This window comes from Tursiops truncatus, chromosome 13 (assembly GCF_011762595.2).
Source record: "Tursiops truncatus isolate mTurTru1 chromosome 13, mTurTru1.mat.Y, whole genome shotgun sequence".
NCBI lineage: Eukaryota > Metazoa > Chordata > Mammalia > Artiodactyla > Delphinidae > Tursiops > Tursiops truncatus.
In genome coordinates, this window is record NC_047046.1 from 63,164,228 (window position 1) to 63,188,794 (window position 24,567).

The following is a 24,567-nucleotide window of genomic DNA, read 5'->3' on the forward strand; positions in this document are numbered from 1 at the left end:
AACCCCATAAAATGACAGTGAAGGGGGATCCGAGGACAACTGCTGTGTACTACGTGTAGGCAACCAGTGCAGATTGGAGCAGGTTCAAAAACATGTAGCAAAAGTAATATCAGGGGACTTGCCTGGTGGCACAGTGATTAAGAATCTGCCTGCCAATGCAGGGAACACAGGTTCAATCCCTGGTCTGGGAAGATCCCACATGCCGCGGAGCAACCAAGCCCGTGCTCCACAACTACTGAGCCTGCACTCTAGAGCCCGCAGGCCACAACTACTGAGCCCACATGCTGCAACTACTGAAGCCCATGCGCCTAGAGCCTGTGTTCCGTAACGAGAAGTCCGCGCACCGCGACGAAGAGTAGGCCCCGCTCACCGCAGAGAGAGCCCACTCACAGCAACGAAGACTCAACGCAGCCAAAGATAAATAAGTTAATTAATTTTTTTTAAAAAAAGAGTAATATCAGGCTTCTCTCTAAAGTGGACAAACATCGTAAAAGTCAATGGAAGCATGACTTTCACTGATGAGACCCACTATGATCATGGTAAATGCTGAGAGTAAATGTGACAGTAAAGAACCACCTGGTATGTTTTAACCAACTTCGAGATTTCTGACGCTAGATTATAATGCAAAGGAAAAAAAACCCGCCTGATAAGAGGAATTCTCATGCATTCAGACTTGTTTATATATATATATGGAATTTCTTTAAGCCAGAGCCATTCAACAGAAATAGAATGCAAACCACACATGTGATTGTAAATTTTCTATTAGCTACATTAAAAAAGTAAAAATAGTTAAAAGTAATCATTTTAATAATTTTATTAATATACCCTACTGTATCTCGAAAATATTATTTCAATGTGTAATCAGTATTAAAAATGGAGATATATTACACTCTATTTTTAATTAATTATTAAAAATCTAGTGTGTATTTTACAAATGCAGCCCATCTCAATTTGGACTAGCTACAGTTCAAGTGTTCAAGAGCCACATGTGGCTAGTGGCTAACTATTGAACAGAGCAGCTCTAGAAGGATACAGAACTGGGTAGCAGGAGTTAAGAGATCTGAAATATTTACTATTTTGTCCCTTTTGAATTTTGCACCATGTGCTCTTACTACCTATTCAAAAAATGAATAAAGTACATTCCCTAAAATAAATAATACAAATGTAGATATCCTCTGACCTACTTCTAGAAATCTATCCTATGTATGTGTATAATGATGTATAAACAAAGTTATTTATTACAGCACTATTTTTAATACCACAAGACTGGAAATAAATGTCCATCAACAGAGGACTGATGAAATGTATTATAGACACCCATACAGAAGAATACTGTGCAACCAAAAGAAAAAGTTTAAAAGTACTCATTATGTACTGACATGGAATAATCTACAAGATGCATTATTAAGCAAAATACAGAACCACTTTTTGTACTAAAAGGTAATATATGCACAAAGTTGCTCACATATGCATAAAATCTCTGGAGCAATACAAGAAAACCTAGTAATGCTACTTGCCTTTGGAAAGGCAACTGGGTGGCAGGGACAGGCTGGCAAAGAGACTTTTCACTGTATATCCTTTTGTATCTTTTGAATTTGGAATTTTGAATCTGAATACAATAATGTATTACCTATTTAAAAAACCCACTATGCTACATCTAGCTAGTGTCTGCTTTTTATTTACCCTGCTTGGCCTTCATGTGATATTTAAGTCCCTCTACAAAAAACACTACAAACTAGTGTTTTTCTAGTTTTTCCATAGAGAAGCTTGAGGCTTGTTTTTCTCAGAGGCCACAGAAGTTTCAATGATATCGGAACAGAGATATAGATATATATATATTTTAGTATACAGTTCCCAGAATTTTATCTCCTTTCCCCAAATGGCATTACAACCCCAGCCCCAGCTACTGAATTATTTATCTAATAAATGCCCCAAGGCCAGCTTTTCCTTGACACTAACTGATTTTCTAAATTTCTGGTACCTGGGGACTTTTCTCTCCCTCTCACCCCTCCCTCTCTAGATCAGCTATATATATATAAAAACCAAAAATGTTTTACATTTTATCCAACATTTGTAGCAGGAGGAATGGGCCTAATCTATGTCTCTTTAGGTGATTTTTTAGAAATCTAGATAAAGAGAGTATAGTCAATGATGCAAAAACACTGAAGAAAGTAGTACGATAATGGAGAAAAGACTGCTAAACTTGGCAATTCAGAATTCAGTGATGACTTCTAAAAGGGCAGCAGGAAGGCGAATATGAAAAAGAGTGGCAAAAAACACTTCACAAGGTTCAAGTTTAGAACAAAGGAAGTCATTAAGTATAGAAAGTAAATGTAGATTTCAAATATCTTCAAACTGCAAATACAAAACATTCTCCAAATACCTATATAAATATTTATTTCAAAAGAAAATCAAGTTAGATATTTCAACATAAAATACTTGAAATGTGATGGTGCTGCCTCATAACGAACACCTAAGTTCCTGCTGAAATAGTATAAAATCACTATTAGATTTTTGGCCATCCACATTTAAACATGTATCACACGTTTACTAATGACCTGGATTTTTATAATTGTTTTAGTCAAAGAAACCAGGACAATAGAAAGCATTAAAAAAAAAAAAAAGTAAAAACTAGTTTTAAGAACAACAACCAAAAAAAACCCAGATTTCTCAATTCTCACTGTAACTATGCTTTTTTCCCAAAGTTGTACGCTAGTAAGGAAAGACACTGCCAACTGGAAACCTAAGTTGGCCCCATGGAGAGCGATGGGTAATGTGCCTTTTAAAAGCAAAGAGAAAACATTCATGTGTTCAGTTTTATGGACTGTTAAAATGTAATGTTAGAGCTTGAATTTAACCCTAAAAGCAGGTCATTACTTCAGTGAAAGTCCCCATTATATGGGGACTGCTGTGTAAAGAGACTCTATCTGTTCTTTACTTGAGTTACATTCCTTTCACCTTTAATGAGTTGTGTGGAATCCATAGGTCTATATTCAGCTTGTAAACATAAAACTACATACTAGTTTATCATCCCTGGACTGTGAAAAAGGATCCAACTATTAAGAGACTACACAAGCCCAGACTCAAATCAGCACAAATATTCAGTACTCCAATCTCCCTTCAAACTCCCAGAGTCTGTATTGACCTTCTGCTGAAGCAACAAATTACACCCACATCAACTGGGTACAAGTCCTCAGGGTGTAAAAGTGCAGTTAAAGCAAAGGCTAGAGTAGCACTGCCCAACACAACTTTCTATTAAATTAAAATTAATTAAAATTAAATTCAACATTCATTTCCTCAGTCACAGAAGCCATATTTCAAGTGCTAAATAGCCACATGTGGCTGGTGTCCACTATATTGAATGGTGTGGGTCTACAGAAAGTTTCTTCTCTACGATCTACTACTCCTCTAGAGCTTCAAAGGCTTCCTGGGGGCCAAAGAATGAGAGGAAAACTGAGCAGGCAGGGCTTCAGCAACTGTCACTTCCCTTACATTTTGAGATTCTGCATAATGCTGTTGCTGTTGCTGGTAGGAGCCTTCTCTCTGGTTGCTGTTGTGTGCATAAAGGTATGTGTGTGCATTAGGTTTGAAAACTAGTTTAGAGCAAATATGGCCAACGCACAAACCTCAGGCAAAAGCGGAACCCTCCTGATACTTAAAACATTTTACAAAGAAAAGTTTAATTGGCAGGCTTACATGAACTACAGCCTAACCACCTGTCTACAAAGTAAAAGGTTGGTCTAAACATGAAAAATTTGCATTCACTGCCATAGATAGAGCGCCTCTAGTCAACAAAAAAGTTTCCATAGTTCATTCAAATCAAGGAAGAAAGCCCATGGGCCCAGCTTCCGTTGCACCATTCATCAGTTTATTCTGTGAACTTTGAAAACCAGATTCACCTCCCCACATTTTATAATGAAGGATGATTAAGACGGAGCATTTCCTTAATATTTACAAGTCCATAACCATTATCCCGTTATAGAATTTTTGGAAAAGCTGAAGTAGCATATGCAAATGTACTTTATCTTCAACGGGCAAACTACAAGATCACAGATTTACTATGCTACTTCCTCAGATCGAGTTTCTGAACTGAAAGACTCAAGGTAATAAATCTGATGAACTTCCAGTGGCTCCTCCCAGTTATTCTTCAGCCATTAAACCTGAAGCTATGCCCTCCCGCCGAAAGAGAAGGGAGGTCACAGTAGGGCACTACAGGTTTTCAGATGCAAACTGGACATGTGTACTGAACAGATCAAAACTAAAGTCTGCACTCACTTTCCACTGTTCTAGTCTTGAGGCCAAAGTAATTCTGAGATTTTGAAAATTACAGAACTATCTGGAAGAATTTGTGACAAGTTGACAGTAAACTCACAAATTTTAATGAGAATGAATCACTTCAGGACTTATTTTCTTAAAAGCACAAACTTAAAGATCTAAATTACCAGGCATCTGTCCTGTCAGTGTGGCTCACTTATATCTAAGAGGAACGCGTACACACTCTAGAATGTAAGGCACATATGTGAGCCACAACTACCTTAACTACCTTAATATTTCTGGCTAACTAGCCAAACCAGAGGCAGGGTCTAAATCCATCTGGCTTGGCAAAATTACATTCTCCCTACATGAAATTACTGAAATTGAAGCTCAGAGCTATCCTTGAGATGTCTACCTATTATCAGCATTGAAATATGTCCTAATTGAACACATCACAATTATATCAACCTGAAGTAATGATCAAAATTGATCAGAGAGGGCTTCCCTGGTGGGGCAATGGTTAAGAATCCACCTGCCAATATAGGGGACACGGTGAAGTTCAAGTCCTGGTCTGGGAAGATCCTACATGCCGCGGAGCAACTAAGCCCATGTGCCACAACTACTGAGCCTGCGCTCTAGAGCCTGCGAGTCACAACTACTGAGCCCACATGCTGCCAACTACTGAAGCCCACGCGCCTAGAGCCAGTGCTCCGCAACAAGAGAAGCCACCACAATGAGAAGCCCGCACACCGCAACGAAGAGTAGCCCCTGCTCGCTGCAACTAGAGAAAGCCCATGCGCAGCAAAGAAGACCCAACACAGCCAAAAATAAATAAAATGGAATAAATTTAAAAAATTGATCAGAGATAAGCAATAAGCCTCAAACTGTGCATTTTTAAACAAAAAAGGCTGGATAACTTTTGTACTACTGGTTTAAAAACAAAAGACCCTTTTCTTTTTTCCAAATAGCTAAGGCTATAAATTACAAGGTCACCAATTAATATTTGATGGAGTAGATGGTTTAGAAAGTAACCCTGAGATAGGAAAGATGAGGATCAAAAAAAATTACCAAGGCTAATATTGGAAAGAAGTCACATAAAAGAAGCATGAAGCCCCCAACAGACAGACTAGTCAACTGTCCACACTTGTTCAGTCCTAGAAATCTCTAGCATACTTTATCCTAAAACCTGAGTGAAAAGTTGTACACAACACCCCTGCAGACTGACAAAAAAATGACTTACTCCGAAGAAAAGGTGTGGCCTGGGGTGCAACACCATTTAGATCACCTTTCTTTACTACTGGCCTAGCATGAAAGATTTTTCAGTCTGGAATCACGGCACTCTGAATGGCAAAACAAATGAAAAGCACCTTGGTCAGAGCAGGTACTTTGGATCTGTCATAAGTCATTAGAACCATGTTCTACCCCTTTAATAAGAACATTTGTAAATCATCCCGAATGACAATCTAAAGTATATTATGTAGATTACCGCTCTCTTTAAATAGATTTTCCCAAATATGATTTAATCTAATCGATGAACTTTCATTACTATGTTTTCAGGTCTGGTCCTGCACTGAATGGTTCCAGACATGCTAGTTAGGCTCTGAGTATTCGTTTTTTGTGTCTTGTAGATTATCTCCATTATCCTCACCAGACTGTTATCTGTTTTTCCTTAAAATAGACAGTAGGCTAACAGTTCCCCATCCTCCTACCCCACCCCTCACTAGACTCCCCTCAACCTCCCACATGACCCACAATCTACTTGTCTCTAATCTACTATGGGTTTAGAAGCAAGATAACTTTGCTTGTTAGAAACATTTGAAATAAATGCCAACAGGTTCTAATTAAGGGTCACAATCTCTCTCCTATGACTAGAACTGAAAGGTATGGACTAGGACAATTTGCCTACCTTAGACCTTTTCGCTAAGTGTCTGTTTCTCAAATGTATTTTATAATAGATCAAGGAGAAGAGTGTAGGAAAATCATCTGAATTAGAAAACAAGTGAAAGCTACAACCAGAAGAGAACAAAGGTCTTCTGAGAAGACCCTTAGTCTGAGGCACTGTGCTTAGGTATCTTCATCACAATCATTTACTCTTTGTATGTAATAACCTTAAGAGGAAGGTGTTATTACCTCCATTTTCAATCAGAAAACCAAGGCTCAGGAGTTAAGTAATTTGCCCAATACAGTGACTGAGAAACTGACTATACGCCTAGGTCTCTCTGACGCCAAAACCCAGGGCCTTTCCATTACACAAGATTGCAGCCCAATCCTTTTTCTCGGTTTAGCTAATTGTTTTTATACTTTATTTCTGATACTTTCATTAGAACCTGACCGATTCAGGTTTGCTTTCTTTCCCTAACCGGTTTCTATAAAAGGCAATGGATAATCAAACTAAGGCCAAATTAGGCTTAGCTCTACAAGTGTTCACCTGCTCAGCAACAAATATACTTCTGAAAGACTAGTCATATCTTCAATTTGTAGAGATTGTGCAAAAATGGTGACAAGTTCCCCCACCCCCAAAAAATACACTACCTATTCCCGGTGACAATATGAGTTAACACGTGACACCTTCCCTAGTGCTGTCCTCTAAACTCAAAAGAAAGCCGTGCAAGCATACGTTAGGAATTGGCTCAGTCCTGAATTTGTACATTAACATGATCTTCCTACTCTAAACACTGGAGGACAGGACAAGGAGATATGAAGATTTTCCACTTTTCTAATCCCATCAAGGAACAGGGATACACTTGTTCCCTGTTACTTCACTGCCTAGTTCAGGGCCTGACACACAGCAAAAGGCTGTTTTACTGTTTAATAAATGAATAAATGTTACCTGTTCAATAAATACAAGTTAGTTGTTGAATAAATGCATAACCTCTCCTGAACTGGTTTTGAAATCTTTTTATTTCACATTTTCTGACATACCTTTACAATGCAATACTTACAATCTTTCCTCTTACAGATAAAAATGGCTCCTCTACTCCCATCAAAAGACATGCCCCCCGCCATCCTCTAAAAATGACTCTTGTCCCAAGAATAAGAATGAGACTCCATCTGCCAGACTGCACTAAATACGACTTTTATATGCATTACAAAAACACCTGTGTAAAAAAGCTGCTACAAAACGAGAAGTCCTAAAGTACAAAGCCAACAAAATCAAAACCAAACAAGAATAAGGAGTGCTTTCACACCTTTAGAAAAGCCAAAGCTGAAAATATTTGCAAAATGTAAAAATTCAATAGGTCTTTGATCAGCAGGTTATGTAACTAAACTATTTTTCACTCACGGATTTTCCCCCAATGTGAAGTAACAAAATTTTAGCAACATGTTTGTAATATTTACAATATGAAAATGAAAAGGGGACCTTTTGCCATCTTGAAGTAGAAACAACCTTTGTTCTTACTAAAGAGAATTTCTGCTGAAATATACAAAACTATCCCCAAATTCCTACTTAAGAGTTAAAGCACACACCAAGCCTGACAAGCCACAAACAACAGGACATTACTCTGCACAGTTTCTTACAAGATTCTTATTTCATGAACCTTACAGATTGTGTGTGTAGAGATCTGACCATTTATGACTAGGCACAGGTTAACTTACAGCCTTGAAAAACCAAACTTTGTTGAACTCCTATAATGTGAAATCACTGTACAAGGTAAGAACGGAGTATAAAAACCAAGTTCTAACAGCAATTTCTTACTAAAACAAGTCCAGAAATGGATGTTACCAATCACATTACATTAATTAAAACAGACCAATGAACTACTTTAAACTCAATTTTAACATTAAGAGTGTAAGTGGGTAATCACCTTAGATATGCCCATAGACTTGAACTATTCTTACTTACTACCACAGCTAATTTTATGGCAAAAAAAAAAAAAAAACACTAAGGAACTTTAAAAATAAAATCAGTGTTACTTCCTGAATTTAATATAAATGTTTTCTAAATGACCTTTTGGTGGAGAAAATTCTATCAATACCCTGTATGGTTTTTTAAGGCAAATGAAAAAAAAATCCTCCAACCATGATACATTTATGAAATCCATTTTACATTATTTCTCCCATCTCTGTGTATATTTGCTTCACTTATTTATTCACATCAAAACTTACCAAATTTAATTTAATTATTTACCTTACACATGTATGTGAGAAAAACTTTTTTTTAAAGGGTATCAAAGCTAGAAAATTAGCTAATGTATTTTCAGAATAATAGAAAATGTATTATCTTATTAGTCTCAAGGAAAGCACCCTTACCATCAGTGGTGAAGGTTCAATTCACATGAAATCAGAAGAAAAGGAACTAATCATTCAGAATTCTGGAAATTAATTCAAATTTCAGGGACCATTTTTGGGAAAATGGAGTTTGCGTGATCACTTGTTTATTTATTAATTACTTGCGTCGTTTTAAAAGTTTAAAACACCAAAATTTAGGATACTCCAAACTGTAACAAACATGCCAGGACTTAGATGGAAAATGCTACTTCATTTTCGTTTTACCTGGAAATTTTTTTCTTTTTAAATAAAGGTTTAGTTGACAACAAACCGGTAGTATTTAGCTTTTAAAGGGTCAGGAGAAAGAAATAACAAAACTAACCTAAGTACTGTCTTTCTTTTGTTTAGGATCAAAAGGAAACCATAACCACAAAACGGTTAAGTAAGTAAAAGACGAAAGTACTCAACCCAAGGGCAGTATTCCCCAGGAGAGAACAAAACAAAGTTGCAGATTTGAAAACCAAGTTTGAAATACGTGAAATCAATCAGCGTGCTCTCTAAAGGCGTGTGATAAAAACAAATAGGCTCCGCTCACAGAGCAACTTTCACAAGCGAGTAGAGAAGGATCTGGACAGAGTATCAGCCGTGTGCGTGTTTGTGTGAGAGCACACACAAGCGATTCTGAACCCCGAGACCAGAATGGTTAACAAAGGTTACAGCACCAAAAAAAAAAAAAAAAAAAAAAAGTGGAAGCAAAGTATCGCACGCTCCTAACTCGGCTTCCCAACAACTCCCGAAACCAGAGCTCCGTCCCTCCGGGCTTTGCAAATCACAACCACAAACTACCGAGTGTGTTCGCGGCGCAGGGGACGGGCCACAGCCGGCCCCCGCCCCGGGCAGCGGGCGGGCGGCAGCTCCGAGCGCCAACCCCTTCCCTCCAGCTGCCGACCCCGTCCCTCCGGCTGCCGGCCCCGTCCCTCCGGCTGCCCCGCCCTGCGCTCCCGCACCCCGAGGGCCCGGCGCCCCGCGGCCCCGACCTCGCCACACCCCAGCCCCCGGCCCCCGAGGCCAGGTGACGCGGCGAGCCTCACCGACCCGAGCCCCACATTGACACACCCCAGCCCCATGGGCCCGCCGGGCGCCGCGGCGTTACCTGCACCGAGGCTCCGGGTCCCGCCCCGTCAGAGCCGGGGGTCCGGGACCTTTTGTTCCTTCCTCTTCCGAATGGGATGAGGGGCTGGGAGGGGAGAGGGGAATGGGCGATTGGAGGCAGGACTGAAATCACTCTCGCGGCCGCCCGGCCACCCGCCCCGCCCCCCAGCCGGAGCCCGGCAGTCGACCCCGGCGCGCGAGGAGGGGGCGCGGGCCCGGACGCCGCCCGCGGGAAGGAGGGGGTGGGGACGCGCGTCCCGCCACCGCCCCTCCTCCCCTCGGGCGCGCGCCCGCCTCGCCCCCACCCCGGGCGGCCGGGACGGCCGAGTCCTCCCCCGCTGCGCCCGCCGGCCCACCTCCGCTTCCGCCCTGCGCCCTCCGCTGCCGGCCGCAGCGGCGCGGCGCACCCACCTCCGGGCGGCTCGCTCGGCGCTCGCTGGCTGCTGGCTGGGAGCTGCTCCTCCGCCGCCGCGGCCGAGCGGTAGACCCGCCTCCCACCCCGGGCCGCGAGCCCCGCCGATTCGCCGGCGCAGCCCCGGGGCTGGCACCCTGCCGCCCGCTGATTGGCGCCCCCGGCCGCCCGTTAGGGCGCGAGGCACGCCGGCCGAGCGCAGCGCTCGGCGCGTACGGAAGAACGGAGGAGGGAAAGAAGGAGGCCGAGCGCCCGGGAAAGGCCGGGGCGCGAGCGGGGCGCAGAGAGTCGCGGGCCACTACCTCCCCACCTCCTTTCCCTTCGGCCGCCCCGCCCTCCCGGCCGGACCGGCGGCGCGTGCAGCCAATCAACGCACGGGGTGCTCGGGGTGTGAGCCGCGCGTCGGGGGCCTCGAATCGGAAGGGAGACGTCGCTCGCTGATTGGTCCCGCCTCCCCCGTAGAGCGTGAGGCGAGGCGTGGCCGGCGGGGCGGTGGAGGAGTAGGCAGGGTGTGATGCCCGCGGTTTCGGTTGGCTTAGTCTCCTGCGCGGTCCCACGAGAGGCTCTGGGAAGGGGAGGGGAAGGCACGTAACCTGCTGCGCTAACGACCACCCGTCCCTCACTACCTCGGCCCTGACCTCCCTCCCGGTCTCTCGCCAGCGCCACTGGGTGGGGCCTGTCGGGGGCCGCCTGGCCCACCTTCAGTAGTCAAGCCGGGAGTGGATACGTGCTCATCCCCGGGGAAGCCCAGAGGACGGGACGAGCCACGGGCAGAAGAGGTTTCTGCAGAAGCTCGGGTACCGGACCCACTCTGGGCGCGCCCTTCTGCGAATGAGTGGGCGGGGCCCTCGTGGTGGTAAACGGGGGCGGGGTCCGAGATGTAAATAAGCCCAGGGCTGGGATCTTTTCTGGGATGTAGGGCCAGGGAAAGGGGATGCCAGGTATTCTTCTTTAACCGGAACCGTCGTTCTGTCCTCGTTAAAAATGGTGCTAGTAATGCATGCTCTGAATGGTCTTGTGAAGTCTAGAACATAAGTGCCTGGCACGATGCCCCTCAATTGCTGAGTTATCTTCCCTTCCCCTTCATTTCTGCACTGTTCAGGCGCTGTTAGGCCCCATCCTCGCTCATCTGCACGACAAGCCGCTAAGCCGCTGGCTTCGCAAAGCTAGTGGAGTCATAACCCCAATCGGGTAACTTTGTCACTTTTACCTTACAGACACCCGAGCCTCTGCCGAAATATTGAACCCAACCAGTCACATCAAGCATTTATTAAGCACCTACTGTGTTAGGCAGAGAGCACCGTAGAACTGAAGGTGAAAAGAAACTTAGATCTCAAATCAGTAAGCAGGAAGTACCAAGTGACCACTTCAAACAGTAAGACTTCTTGAAATATATTTTTTTCTGAAGTGAAGGCTTCCCTGAGGAGGGTACCTTCAGTTGAATGTGGAGAGATACTTGGTCATCCTCTGAGTCTTACAGGTTTTCCAAATATCCTTTAAAAATCTCCTGCATTTCCTCCATCTCTCTCCTCAAACATGGAAGTACTTTTCTCATCGAAAGTTTGTGATGAAGAGCATGCTCCAAATATGTGACCTTTGGCAAGTGAAACTCACCTGCAATGATAGCTACTTAAATATAGTTGAGTGATGATTAAATAAAGTAATAATTATGAAAGTGACTAGCACAGGGCTAAGTTAAAAGAAAACCAATAATCATTATCCTTTCTTCCCTTCTGTTGCCTGCAACACATATGCTAAGATGAACCCATTCAGCAGAAATTCTACCTTCAAAAGTTTACCCCCAGGGTGGTGTCTCCCATTGTCAGTTTAGAGGCAGCTCTACTCACCCCTTTTTAAAAACAGCTTGCGAAGGGGATCTCGGAAGCCAATCGGTGGAGCTGTTCCACATCCTAATACTTCTCTTTCCGCTTCCCAGAGCCACCAGGGAGGATGTTCTAGGGCAAAGGCTATTCGATTTAGAAGTAGGAGGGCTGTTTATGGTTTTTGGTCCTTCTCCCTACTAACACAGCCAACAGTTTTTATATGAAATGGCCTATAAAAAGCTACCCTGGGTCACACAAGTATTTTCTCCTATGTGACCAGGGTGTGCATTTGGCTGTCTATGTGGGTGAATAGAAATAGAAACAGAAGCAGATCTGGCTGGAATTCCAGAAGAATCTGCTCCCAGTACAGGAGTTAGGTACTTTGAGGGGCACATTAATTCAATGGATCATATGCTTGAGGTCTAAGACCGTCTCTCCAAAGTGTCAGACTTTGGATCCCTAACTCTTTCATTTAGGAAGCCTTCCAGGATTTGTAGGATTGAGGAAAGGGGAGGAGGGGCAATCTGGCTACCAATGCAGTCCCCAAAAGGCTTAGAAAAGGAGCATCCCTTCTCAGCTAGAAATGCATCTAAGCCAAAGTGGGTCAAGATAGAAACTGAAGGCAGATGGAGCAGGGATTGCCGTGGCAACAATCAACTTGGAAATCCACTAGGGTATCTCAAGACCTATCAGTAGGTCCCTATTGTATAAATTATATTGAGTAAGTCTTATGTTTGTATGGATAGACACCTTGTTTAACCTTTTGTTGTGCATGATACTGAAAAATCAAATCAAAATCAATTCAGAATCTATTTAAAAGTAGTAAAATGTACTGGAAAGACATATAAGGAAAATGGTAATGGTGGTTGCTTCTAGAAAGAGAACCTTGAAGTCATGAGTGGAAAACTTAAATTTTATCATTAATTCTTCTGTAGAGTTTTAAAGAAGATATATATGTGTATTTATATATACACACACATATATATGTACGTATATATATATCTATATATATATATCCATGTATTGATTTTTCAAAAGCTAGAACTCATATTCAAAAGCTAGAACTCGGCTAAATTTGTAAAGCTTTTCCTGGTTACTCCAGCCCAAAGGATATCACTCACCTATAAATTTTCTCTCATGGTCAGAATGATTTACATACCATGACTTTGCTTTGAGTAATGTCTTGATCTGTTAGTTTAGTCTTGAGCGGGTTTTTAACTTCTCATGTGAGTGTTTTGTCTCACCATTTAGATTGCAGATTCCTGAAGGACAAGGACGGCAAGCATCTCGCTCTCAGTTGTTTCCCCACAACCTAAGATAAAAAATACCACGTAATTGAAGAAGTGTGAAATACAGCATTTGTATGGCAGAAAAAGGCTGTATGTGTGTCAAAGGTCTGCAAGCATTCTACGTAGCTTTGCCCCATCCTTCCAGTTTGTAGTTACCCTCAGTACAACTATTGAGTATCTTGTCAACATCCAATCTCTATATATGCTCATCCTCGTGGAACTAAGTTGCAGTGAGTATTACTACATCTTAAAGAAGGATCCAGTTATTTGCAACTGATTAAATGAGATAACCTAAGTACAAAATGTAAAGAACAAATGTGTGGGGTTACTTTTGTTGTAAATGAAGAAATCCAACACAGCTGGATTTTTATCTCAATACAATGAAATTTGATATTTTAAATGAACTTATGTTGAAGATGTGTCCACCTGCCTCTACACACACACACACACACACACACACACACACACACACACAGAGTCCATGGTAATTTTTATTAAGATAAAAAATATTTAATATCTGATGGGAAATGCTGGAGACAAGAATATAGCATATACAAGAAAAAAATTAACTTCAGCAAATATTTATCAGGTATCTGTTATGTGCCTATCATAAAAGCATTGGTTTTTCATGGTGGAAAGTCCTCATTCCATGGCCAAAATCACTCAAGAAAATAAAACGTACAAATAGGTTTTTTAGTTTAAAGGTAATGACATTGGGAGAGAAGCTGGCTCTGGTTGAGAGAAAAACATTTGGAGAAAACAAATTATATTTCTCATCGTTCTCCAGGCATCTGATAATTAATATTATATTTCTTGTCTGTACATTTAAAAGCATAAAGAATTACTGGATAATTTATCATTGGATAGTTAATCCAATGATTGTTCAAATACTACTTGGAAAATCATGCAGTGCAATGAGCACTCCCATAAAGGCATTTAAATGGTATCTGAGATCTCCATATTTTGGAAAAAACTAAACAGGGGCCAATGTCTAAACCCTGGAAGAACAATGGACAAATTATTCAAAGTTCTATTGTGAGAGGGATAACTTGGTAGTCAGATGTCAACAATAGGGCCTTATGCCTTGATTATAATTGTCTGTGTGTGACAATATTGACTGAGCCAGGCGGCTGCTAGGCAGGATAAGTGTATGAAGGTATAATGCTCTTAGAAAATTTCAACCTTATTAGCATAATTGCTCTGATGAAGACTGAAGAGCTTATTTAACATAACTGACTAGAGTAGACAATAGATGCATAATCAGTGTCCTGATGATTGAATTAATGAGCCCCAATTGTTTGTCCTTACTGTAAGGAGTCCTCAGCTATGAAAAAGACATTTTGCTGAAAGAGTCTGACAATTGTGTTAGCTGATGAGTGGCCAGAATGTAATTAATGATGGGAGAGAGACAATTACTACTGGGTTCTAAAGACTGCAATTGTGACTTTCAAGGGGTGAATTACATAGCTACATAGAAGTTTCATATCAGCTCCTCCTTGCCTTCATACAGTAATGGAGCCTGATCAATGCTCTTATTTTGCAGCTAAAGAAACCGAGGCCCAGGCTTTTCCAGAGACCCATGACCACTTTGTGTCAGGGGTTATACACATAGTGTCTTACCTTTCCTGCTCTGATACTGCCCACTGACTCTTTGACCTGTCCCTGATCTACAGCCTCACCTATGCCTTTGCTACTCTCTTCAATCTCCCTTTTACCTTCTATGCATATGTCCAGACCAACTATTTCACAGCTAAAATGGGGCAAATTTCCTCTCTCCACCTAAACCCCAACACTAGACAAATATGTCTATCTCCACATCTATTCTCCCAGGCACCTCCTGTGGAAGACCTGCTCCTCCTTCTGGAAGAGGCTTTTTCGTCTACCTATTCTCTGTTCCCTTGACCACCCAGTCTAGATTAGAACCACCCGCTCCACACACGCACTCCAGTCACACTATCATATCACCTTTTAAAAGTTTTCTTTAAAACTCTTTATCATTATCTAGAATTATCATGTCCACTATTTCTGTACTGTGACTTATTATTTGTCACTTCTCCCTGCTGAATGTAAGCTCTTTAAGAGCAGGAAACATGTCTGTTTTGTTCACCAGAATATTCCTACTGAAGCATGTCTATTTTGTCCACCATATTATCCCTACTTCAAGCATACCTGGAGGCACTCAATACATATTTTTGAATGGATCGATAATTTTCCCTCAAGCTCAAAGCATGTGAAAAATAAACTCATCATCTTCTGTTTTCCTTTCTGGGTGTGTTTTAGCCCAGTTCCCTAGAAAACAGACCCTGATGCAAGGATGCTGGTCCTTTCTTTAGGAGATATTATCCCAGGGCAGGAACAGGGAAAAGGCAAGGAAGAATGGAGAGCTATGCACAGGGATGCATTACTGTGCTGAACACTGCTTCATGGAAAGACTTGAGGAGATACAGCCAATCTCTTGACAGCTGCAACCACTTGGCCAGACAGACAATATGGAGGACTCATGCCTTGGAACATTCAAGGAAGAGAGGAATTTTATCTTTGTCTCCTGTCTCTTTGTCATTGGTCAAAGCTTGTCCCACAGGGAGCTAACTTTCCCATACTTCCCAGTTGTGTTATCCATATTCTTTGATAGTCACTCAGAAAGCAGGTCCCTGCCCTGGAGTTCAGAAGTGGTGGGAAGAGACTGTTGGTATGTGGCTGGTCATCCTTGGGCTGTCAAACCACAAGGGACTTAACTAAGTCGCTCATGGTGGCAGCTGAGACAGGAGCAAGAGGCCCAAAAAGCCTGAGAAGACACATAAACGGGGACTAATGTAGAGTACTTGTTACCACAACAATGGTAGGAACAGGTCTGTTTGATTCGCTGCATTGTATCAGCACCTCCCACAATAAGTGATGATTAAATGTTTGTTGAAGGAATGCATGCATAAATGGCATCACCATCTCTTGATTTACTTAAGCCAAAATCTTGGAGTCATCTGTGATCTTCCTTCTTAATTCCTATATTGAGGACAAAAATTCCTCTACCTCCTTAATATATCTCAGATCTAATTCCTCTTGTTCAAGCTCACTGCCTTGATTCATAACTTTAGCATCTTTCATTGTAATGCTTGCTATAGCTCCTTAATTGGTCTTCCCGTCTCTGGTATTCCTCTCCTCCAATTCTTTCTCTTTCCTGGCAGAATTTTCTAAAAATTATAGTGTGTTTTCTTTTCTTTTTTCTTTTTTTTTTTTTTGTGGTATGCGGGCCTCTCACTCTTGTGGCCTCTCCTGTTGCGGAGCACAGGCTCCGGACGCGCAGGCTCAGCGGCCATGGCTCACGGGCCCAGCCGCTCCACGGCATGTGGGATCTTCCCGGACCGGGGCACGAACCCGTGTCCCCTGCATGGGCAGGCGGACTCTCAACCACTGCGCCACCAGGGAAGCCCTATGGTGTGTTTTCTGAATGCAAATCTGATTATGTCACTATGTTGATTAAACTGATAGTTTGTTTAAAAGGATCGAATCAAGACTCTTTAGCGTAACCCAAAAGATCCTTCACAATCTGTCCTAGGCTAGTCTCTTTAGCTTTACACCTCACCACTCCCCACCTTGTCCTTATATCCCACCCAGACTGAAATCCTGGCGTTTTTCCCAATACACCATGCTCTCCCATTCCTCAGTGCCTATGCTGTGCTCTTTGTTCTGCCTGGAATACATTTGTGCCTGAGGAACCTCTACTCATACTTCAAAACGCTGTTTCCAGGTAGCTGCCTTCATCCACTGATCAATCCATCCCCCACCCACTCACCCATGCAAGATTCATTGTAACTTTCAAGTTTCTTAGTTGCAAGCAGCAGAAGAAACTGACATTGCTGACTTAAGGAGAGAGGCAGTTTGTGAAAGGGTATTGGGTGGCTGACAAAATTGCTGGGAAGTCTGCAGAAACAGGCTCCGACAGTAAGCAAGAGCAAGGAAGTCTGGGCAGCAGCTAGGATCACAACCAACATCACAGCACAACACATTGAAGGAGGTGACCACCACCGTTCAAAACAGGATACCTCAGCTTACACTTCCAGTTCAGTAGCACTGGACACAGGTACCATCCACCATTGGCACTCCCAGCGCTATTGCTCCTGGAAACCAGATGTCACTGCAGTGGCTGTTATTGCCCCCAGAATGGATTCTCCACCAAACCTACTTTGTTTTACTAGGGCTCCCGCTTTGAAGCCTGTGGCGGATCCATTAGGTTTACTAAGCTTAACATACGTTCCTTGCTCGAATTGCAGGCAGGTCTGGGAAAGTAAGGAGCTGACATTTTTTGAGACCTATATTGTTAATGGGATCTGCTTCACTCCAATAATCATTAGATTACCCCCCAGAAAGGAAAGGAGGTCAGATTTTGGGAAACCCCAAATGACAAATGTTCTCAAATTCGCTCAACAAATAAATTGGCATCTGCCCGTACTGGATTCTCTTTGAGGCACTAAGGATACAAAATTGACTGAGGTGCCTATACCCACTGGGATGTATAGTCAAAAAGACAAAAAATAACAAGTGTTGGCAAAGATGTAGATAAATTGATGGGAGGAATGTAAAATAGTGGACTTTGGAAAACAGTCTGGCAGTTCCTCAAAAGATTAAACAGAGTAACTATATGACCCAACAATTCCACTCCTAGGTGTATACCCAAGGGAAATGGCATCATATACTCACTTAAAAACATACACAATTGTTCATAGCAGCGTTATTCATAAGAGCCAAAAAGTGGAAACAAAGACCTGTCAACTGATGAATGGACAAAGTGTGGCATACCCATGCAATGGAATATGATTTGGCCATGAAAAGTAATGAACCACATGGATGAACCTTGAAAGCATTATGCTAAGTGAAAGAAGCCAGTCACAAAGGGTCACATACTGTATGATTCCATCTATATGAAACATCCAGCATAGGCAAATCTGAAAGGATAGAGAGTAGATTAGTGGTTGGCTAAGTCTGAGAGCCGAGGTGGATAGGATAGGGACTAACTGCTAATGGGTACAGAGTTTCTTGCTGGAGTAACAAAGTGTTCTAAAATAGATTATGATGTTGACTGTACAAATCTGTGAATATACTAAAAACTATTGAATTGTATCCTTTAAATGGATGAATTGTGTGGTGCGTCTCAATAAAGTTGTTTTTGAAAAAATGACTAAGATAGAAAAGGCTCTCTTTCCTCAAGGAGCTGAAATGCTTGTGGGACAGCAAACAAGCAGGAAACAATACAACTTACCGGTCAGCCTCTTCCTCACTCCTACGTCTTCTTTCTTTATTCCTCAGCAGGGAATAGATCCCCTCCTCCCTGTCACAGGACTTATTATATTTTTTATCCTCTTTCTCTGAAAAGTGAGATCCTTGAGGTAGGGTATGTGTCTTTGAACTTTAAGTCAACAGGGCTAGACGCAGTGCCTGGCATATAGTGGGCTTTTAATAATTGCTTGTTGAATGGTGAATAAATGACATAGCCAGGACTAGAACGAGGGTGTCCTAAGTCCCAGATCAGCACTCCTTCCAGTTACATTGGTGCCTGAAATGAAGACTCCCTAAATCGGACGGCAGCCAGGAGAAGTCTACACAAAAACAATAGTGCTTTTGCAAGCTGTCAGTTTGCACGTACGCGTTTACCTTTTCCTCTGTACACGTAATTTTGCTCTTTTCTTCCTCATTATGCTTACAGCTTTCCCCCTTGAGTTCATCACGCTGTAGCAGTTTGGCTGGCATCTGTAGCATCATGTAGTTGTGACCCCTCCGCAGTGAATGGGGCTCCCTGGGTTATACACACAGGGGTTCAAAGGCCCAGGTTTTAGAGATTTGGTTTTTCACTTACCAGGAAGCACCAAGTAGAACTCTTACAAGTAACGGTTATTTAGAAAAATATTTTTTTTACAGCCTACTCAGGTGTAACTTTGCAACAAATGCTCTCTACAGTTTTTCCAAAACAGCTTTATTGAGATATAACTCACATACCATGCAATTTGCCCATTTAAACTGTACACGTCAATGGTTTTTAGTATATTCACAGAGCTATGCAGTGATCATCACAATCAAAGTTTAGAACATTTTGTCACCCTCAAAATCAACCTCATACCGTTAGCATTCACTCCCCTTCCTCCCTCCCCTTACCCCAGCCCTAGCCAACCACTAATCTAGTCTTTTGCTTTTATATATTTGCTTTTTGTGGATGTCTCATGTAAGTGGACTCATACAGTATGTGGCCTCTTGTGACTGGCTTCCTTCACTTAACATAAGTTTTCAAGGTTCATCGATGTGGTAGCCCGCCTCAGAACTTCATTCCTTTTCGTGGCCAAATAATATTCCATTGTGTGGCTACGCCACATTTTATTTATCCCTTCATCAGTTGATGGGCATTTGGGTTGTTTCTACTTTTCAACTCTCCTGAATAATGCTGCCATGAACATTCTTATATAAATTTTTATACTACTCTCTAGATCATAACTTTATTCTAAAATTTCCTCTCCCCTTCTGACCAGCTCTAAGTATGCTGTCCATCAGTCTACAAGATTCTGCCAGGCTTTTTATAAAGGATTATTCATGGATATTGAAAGCTTGGCAAACATACAGCATTGCTGCTATTGGAATTGGCTGCCAATATATAAAATATTTCACTGAACTAATGAAACAATTATCTCTCCAGTGACATTTTGTGACTTCTGTTCAACGATGCCAAGGAGCCAAGTTTTCCATTCATTCAGCAGAGCTATGTGTTCCTGGAAAATCAACCCTGTATTAGGGACTGTGCACTGTGCTGGGAAGAGAAGGAACAGGACACAGTCCTTGTCCTGCAGGATCTGTTAATATTCTGTGGAGGAGGCGGTTTACTGGGTTTGGTCAGGGTAGGCTTCCCAGAAGAAGAGGCAACTATAGCTAAGATAATACTGACAGGAGTTAGCCAGGCAAGGAGTCAAGAAAGTGAAGGAAAGCAGATGTGCTGAGGCCCGGATGTGAGAGGAGCATGTCTGCGTGGGAAGGAGGAAGAAAAAGAGAGAGAAAGGAGAGGGCATGAGGAGGTGGGGAAAGAGGTGACACTGAACAAGAATGCCAAGTAAAGAAAAGATCACCACTTGAAGGAGAAGGGTTCAAAACTCAGCAGAAGTAAGCAGTCGATGTTTGACCCTCTTAAAAAAAAACAAACACAAGAGCTTGTTGAAAAACATACACTATGAAAAAGAATTCATGATTTGTTATTTTTCAATCTTCTTATTAGAAGCAAATATGTTTCCTTTTTTTTTTTTTTTCTTTTTTTCTTTCTTTTTTTTTGCGGAATGCGGGCCTCTCACTCTTGTGGCCTCTCCCGTTGCGGAGCACAGGCTCCGGCCGCGCAGGCTCAGCGGCCATGGCTCACGGGCCCAGCCGCTCCGCGGCATGTGGGATCTTCCCGGTCCGGGGCACGAACCCGTGTCCCCTGCATCTGCAGGCGGACTCTCAACCACTGCGCCACCAGGGAAGACCCCGCAAATATGTTTCCTTTTAATCAAAATTTTCAAATTTGGTGCCAACTTGTAATAACAGTAATGTGTTAAATTGTTATATTTTATCATTTAATAAATATGGATTTAGACCCTCCTATATACAAGCGATTACTCTGATCTCTGCGGCTATAAAATGTTTCCTAATGCTTGGTTCTTCACTTGCAGGTATTAAATGGTAAATCAAGGAAGACATGAAGAAAGTGAAAACAACCACAAAGATATTTTATATATCATATATATTTAATAAATTACTTATTTAGAACAACAAGCACTACAAAATAATTCAAAAGAGTCTCAGTACTAATCTCTCTCCTTAGCACAATTATAATTAATACAATTTTTTAAAGAGAGCCCTATACCAAGAGGCCTTCAACTAAGAGTCTTTCAAATAACTTTGCTTTGGAAATCTTTGCCTCCTCTGGTGCAATTCAGGGTGGAACCATGGGAGTGTAATAAATACACATTTATTAAACATTACAGGCAAAGCACTATCCTGTGAAGGAAACGCACCTGCTGGAGTAGGCGTGGAGGGCTGTTTGCCATTTTCAGTAACATAGGAGCTGAGACTTGCGGGAGGTGAAGGAGCCAGCCATGTGGAGATCTGGGGAAGGAGGCTCTCAGGCAGTGGGAAGAGTGAGTGCAATGGCCCTGGGGCAGGAGCATGCCAGGCAGGCCAGTTAAGGCACAACAAGGAGGGGCAGAGTGAGCAGGGGGAGAGTGGGGAAAGGGTTGGGGTGAGGGGGTCAGGTAGGGGCCGTTTTAGGGACTGTGACTCTTAATCTGAGTAAGATGAGGATTTCTGGCATATGCAGCTGTGAGGTTGCAGGTGTGGAATAAAGGGATAGTAGGATTAGCCAGGGTTGGGCTTTTGCCACATGAAAATAAAGAATTGGGAGAGGGGCAAAGGAATGAGGAGTAATTACAATGCTGAATTCTTCCACTTATCATTGTTGTGTAACCAGCCACCTCAAAACACAGCAGCATGAAACAACCGCAGATCCTGTGTGTCAGGAATTGGGGCAGGACACAGTGGGGATGGCTTTCCTGCATTCTACGACGTCTGGGGTCTCAGCTGGGAAACCCGAGGGTTGGAGGGCGGGCTGATCCCTCTCATGCTGGCATTGTGTGGACGTATCTTCACTCTCATGTCTGGCGGGTCACGCTGACTGCTGGCCAGCACACCCACACACATGGTCTCTTCATGCGGCCCAGCTTCCTCACAGCCCAGCAGCCTAAAGGGCCTCTCAAGGCTCCCAAAGTGAAGGTCCTGAGAGAAAGTGGAAGCTGCCGGTGTCTTAAGGCCTGAGCCTGGAAATTGGCACAACGTCACTCCCACCATGTTCTACTGGTCAAGTAGTCACAGAGCCCAGATTCAAGGAGAAGGGACTTAAGTGGCAAAGAAGAATCATGTTTAAAATACAGGACCAGTTGAACTCATTTGAAGAGAGAGAGTGGTTATAGTGCGAGGAAAGGCCATAGGAACATACTTGGAGAATACTCTATCATTTAGAAGTAAGAAATATGAAGAGAATCTGGCCAAGGAGAGTATGATGGTAGTAGAAAAACCAGGAGAATACGATGATTGTTTCAAGAAAAAAGTAATGATCCACTGAGCCTAGTGTTGCTGATTGATAGGTCTGAAACATAAGCCTGAGAAGTGACCTTGGACATGGCAAGGTGGAGAATATTGATATTGTGACAATGGCAGGTTTAGTAAAGCTATGGGGATGAAAGTCTGATTAGAATGGGTTAAAGATAGAATGGGGCAGAGAAAGTAAGGACAGCAAATATAAGACATGTCGTTTGAGTTATTTTGTAAAGAGTAATAGAAAAATAGGACAGACCGGTGAAGGGAGATGCAGGTTAAAGGAGGATAAGATGGAACATGTAAGATTTTATAGGCTGAAGTGAATGATCTAGTAGAAATGGGGATATAATGGTACAGGACAGAGAGGATACTGGTGGGACTGATGTCCTTGAGTTGGTGAGAGTGGATGGGACCTGGTGCACAGTGGAGGGTTTAGCCTAAAATGGCAGCATGGGTGGTCCACCTGATGCATACATTCTCCATGGGCGTGGACGCTGGTTCTTACTCTCTTTATGTCTAAAGCTCAGACATACATATAGTACATAAACAGATATACAGTATATCTGTGGGATTAATATTTCATGGGGGCACAGTTAGGGGAAAATATATCTAATAAAAACTCCTTAAGGAGCATGGTGATGAAAAAAAAGATTGAGAAATACTGATCTATTATAACTGAAAAGAAGACAGAGCACATGAATAGATAGTAGGTGTTCGGATGCCATGGTAAGAAACGTGGAAGCTCTCTCTGATAACATCTATATTCTTAGTGAAATAGGAACAAGAAGAATCAAATATGAGGAGATAAAAGGGAGTTTTGCAGGTTTGACAGGGGATGAAAAAGTTTGAAATTGATGTTTTGGAAGTTAGAAGGAATTAACTAATGATTCACTTTATGTTGGTGGACATTTTAATGTGAGACCCACTGGCGCATTTGTATGCTTTTCTTCAGCCACATTCAGCAGCTCAGTTCAAGCAGAGATTGGGCAGGGATGTATCCAAAAGAGTGACTATATCCATCATCGATGTCCCACTCAATCCCAGTGGTCCCCATAACTGAATGTTATCGGGTTTTACACCAAGCACCTGCAACTCTCCATCTGAGAACTTCCTGTTGGCCTGTGTTCCAGCCAGGCCAGAAGTGCTGGGAAGCCAGTGCCCCCAGGAGTAATCTTCAGCCAGTGTTGGATGGGATGCCCCCAGTTTCCTTGCCCCTGGGTGGGACAGGGGAGAATAACCCCTGAGGAGTGCTCTGCACACCTGCTCAAAATATGCCATTTATTCAGTTCCTTCCCTTCTGTTTCTGACACCCCTTTACCCCTACTAATGCTTTCTGAGATCACTTCCCAAATATACTACTCACACTCAAATCCTTATATGAGGGTCAGCTTCTGAGAGAACCAAACCAGGACAATGACAAACCATAGTTTTTAAGCCATGTAATGAGAGAATTAAGGACATGATGTAAGGGGTGGGAGAAAAAGGGTTGAAAGACAGTGAAAGGTAATAGGACCAATGGCTTTCAGGACCCAATGAGATCAAAGAATGTTGGAGTCAGGGCACCAGACATAGTGATTATGAGATTATGAAGTTATTGGTGAAGACAGAGTTTAAGGTATGACCATGGGGATGTGTGACTTGGTGGGGTGGAGAGTAAGACCATTGCAGGTAAAGGATCAAGGAACTGAGAGGCCAAAGACGAGGCAAAATCACGTATGGAAGAATGATTATCTTTTACTTGCCTTCTGCCTCTCCCATAGAGTTATGCAGAAGATTAAATAATATAATCCACCTAAAGGTGTTAGTATAGGGTTTGGCACATGGTAAGTGCTTAATAAATGTCAGTAGAGGCCCACAGTGGTCAGTAGAGGCACGTGATCCAAACCACACCAGTCAGTCCTTCCCAAGGAGTGTTACAACTCAATCCATTGAAGAAGTGCTCTCTTTCCTCTTTGGTTGTGAGGTTGGAAAGTTGCAGCTGCCTATGGCAACCTACACTGCCCCGCTGAGAGAAAGAAGGAGTTAGCATAACACAAAGACTGAAGCAGAAAGCACATGGAGAGAGGATCCTGGCAGTTTGATTCCCAAGAGTCAGTTCTCTCTACAGCTAGATTTACCCTCCCTTCTTTACAATGATTGTTTGGTTTCAATAAAACTTTTGTAAAAACTTTCATTTTGGGAAGCAACCTAAGTGTCCATCGACAGATGAGCGGATAAAGAAGATGTGGCACATATATACAATGGAATATTACTCAGCCATAAAAAGAAATGAAATTGAGTTATTTGTAGTGAAGTGGATGGACCTAGAGTCTGTCATACAGAGTGAAGT

General features: G+C 42.5%; 2 protein-coding genes across 5 annotated transcripts in view; one reads left to right on the forward strand and one right to left on the reverse strand.

Moving 5' to 3' along the window:
* The window catches only part of SMAD2 (SMAD family member 2), a 103,221-nt gene extending 93,462 nt beyond the window's left edge, over positions 1 to 9,759 (reverse strand). For all 4 annotated transcript variants that reach the window (XM_073790700.1, XM_073790699.1, XM_033837723.2 and 1 more), the window contains exon 1: positions 9,617 to 9,759. The gene's annotated coding sequence lies outside the window, so the exon portion shown is untranslated. The remainder of the gene's footprint in view (positions 1 to 9,616) is intronic.
* On the forward strand, positions 506 to 18,293 carry LOC109550278 (uncharacterized). Its single transcript, XM_033836949.2, has 5 exons — positions 506 to 539; positions 9,737 to 10,492; positions 10,688 to 10,824; positions 11,245 to 11,402; positions 13,102 to 18,293. The coding sequence occupies exons 1-4, from the start codon at positions 506 to 508 to the stop codon at positions 11,269 to 11,271; spliced, it is 954 nt and encodes a 317-aa protein (XP_033692840.1). The 3' UTR covers positions 11,272 to 11,402; positions 13,102 to 18,293.
* Positions 18,294 to 24,567: the final 6,274 nt, after the last annotated feature.

Coding starts and splice junctions, on each gene's coding strand:
- LOC109550278 (XM_033836949.2), top strand. CDS start 506: ATGACTTTCACTGATGAGACCCACTATGATCATG. Junction 540..9,736: donor TGAGACCCACTATGATCATG/GTAAATGCTGAG, acceptor GATTGGAGGCAG/GACTGAAATCACTCTCGCGG. Junction 10,825..11,244: donor AGGTTTCTGCAGAAGCTCGG/GTACCGGACCCA, acceptor TTTACCTTACAG/ACACCCGAGCCTCTGCCGAA.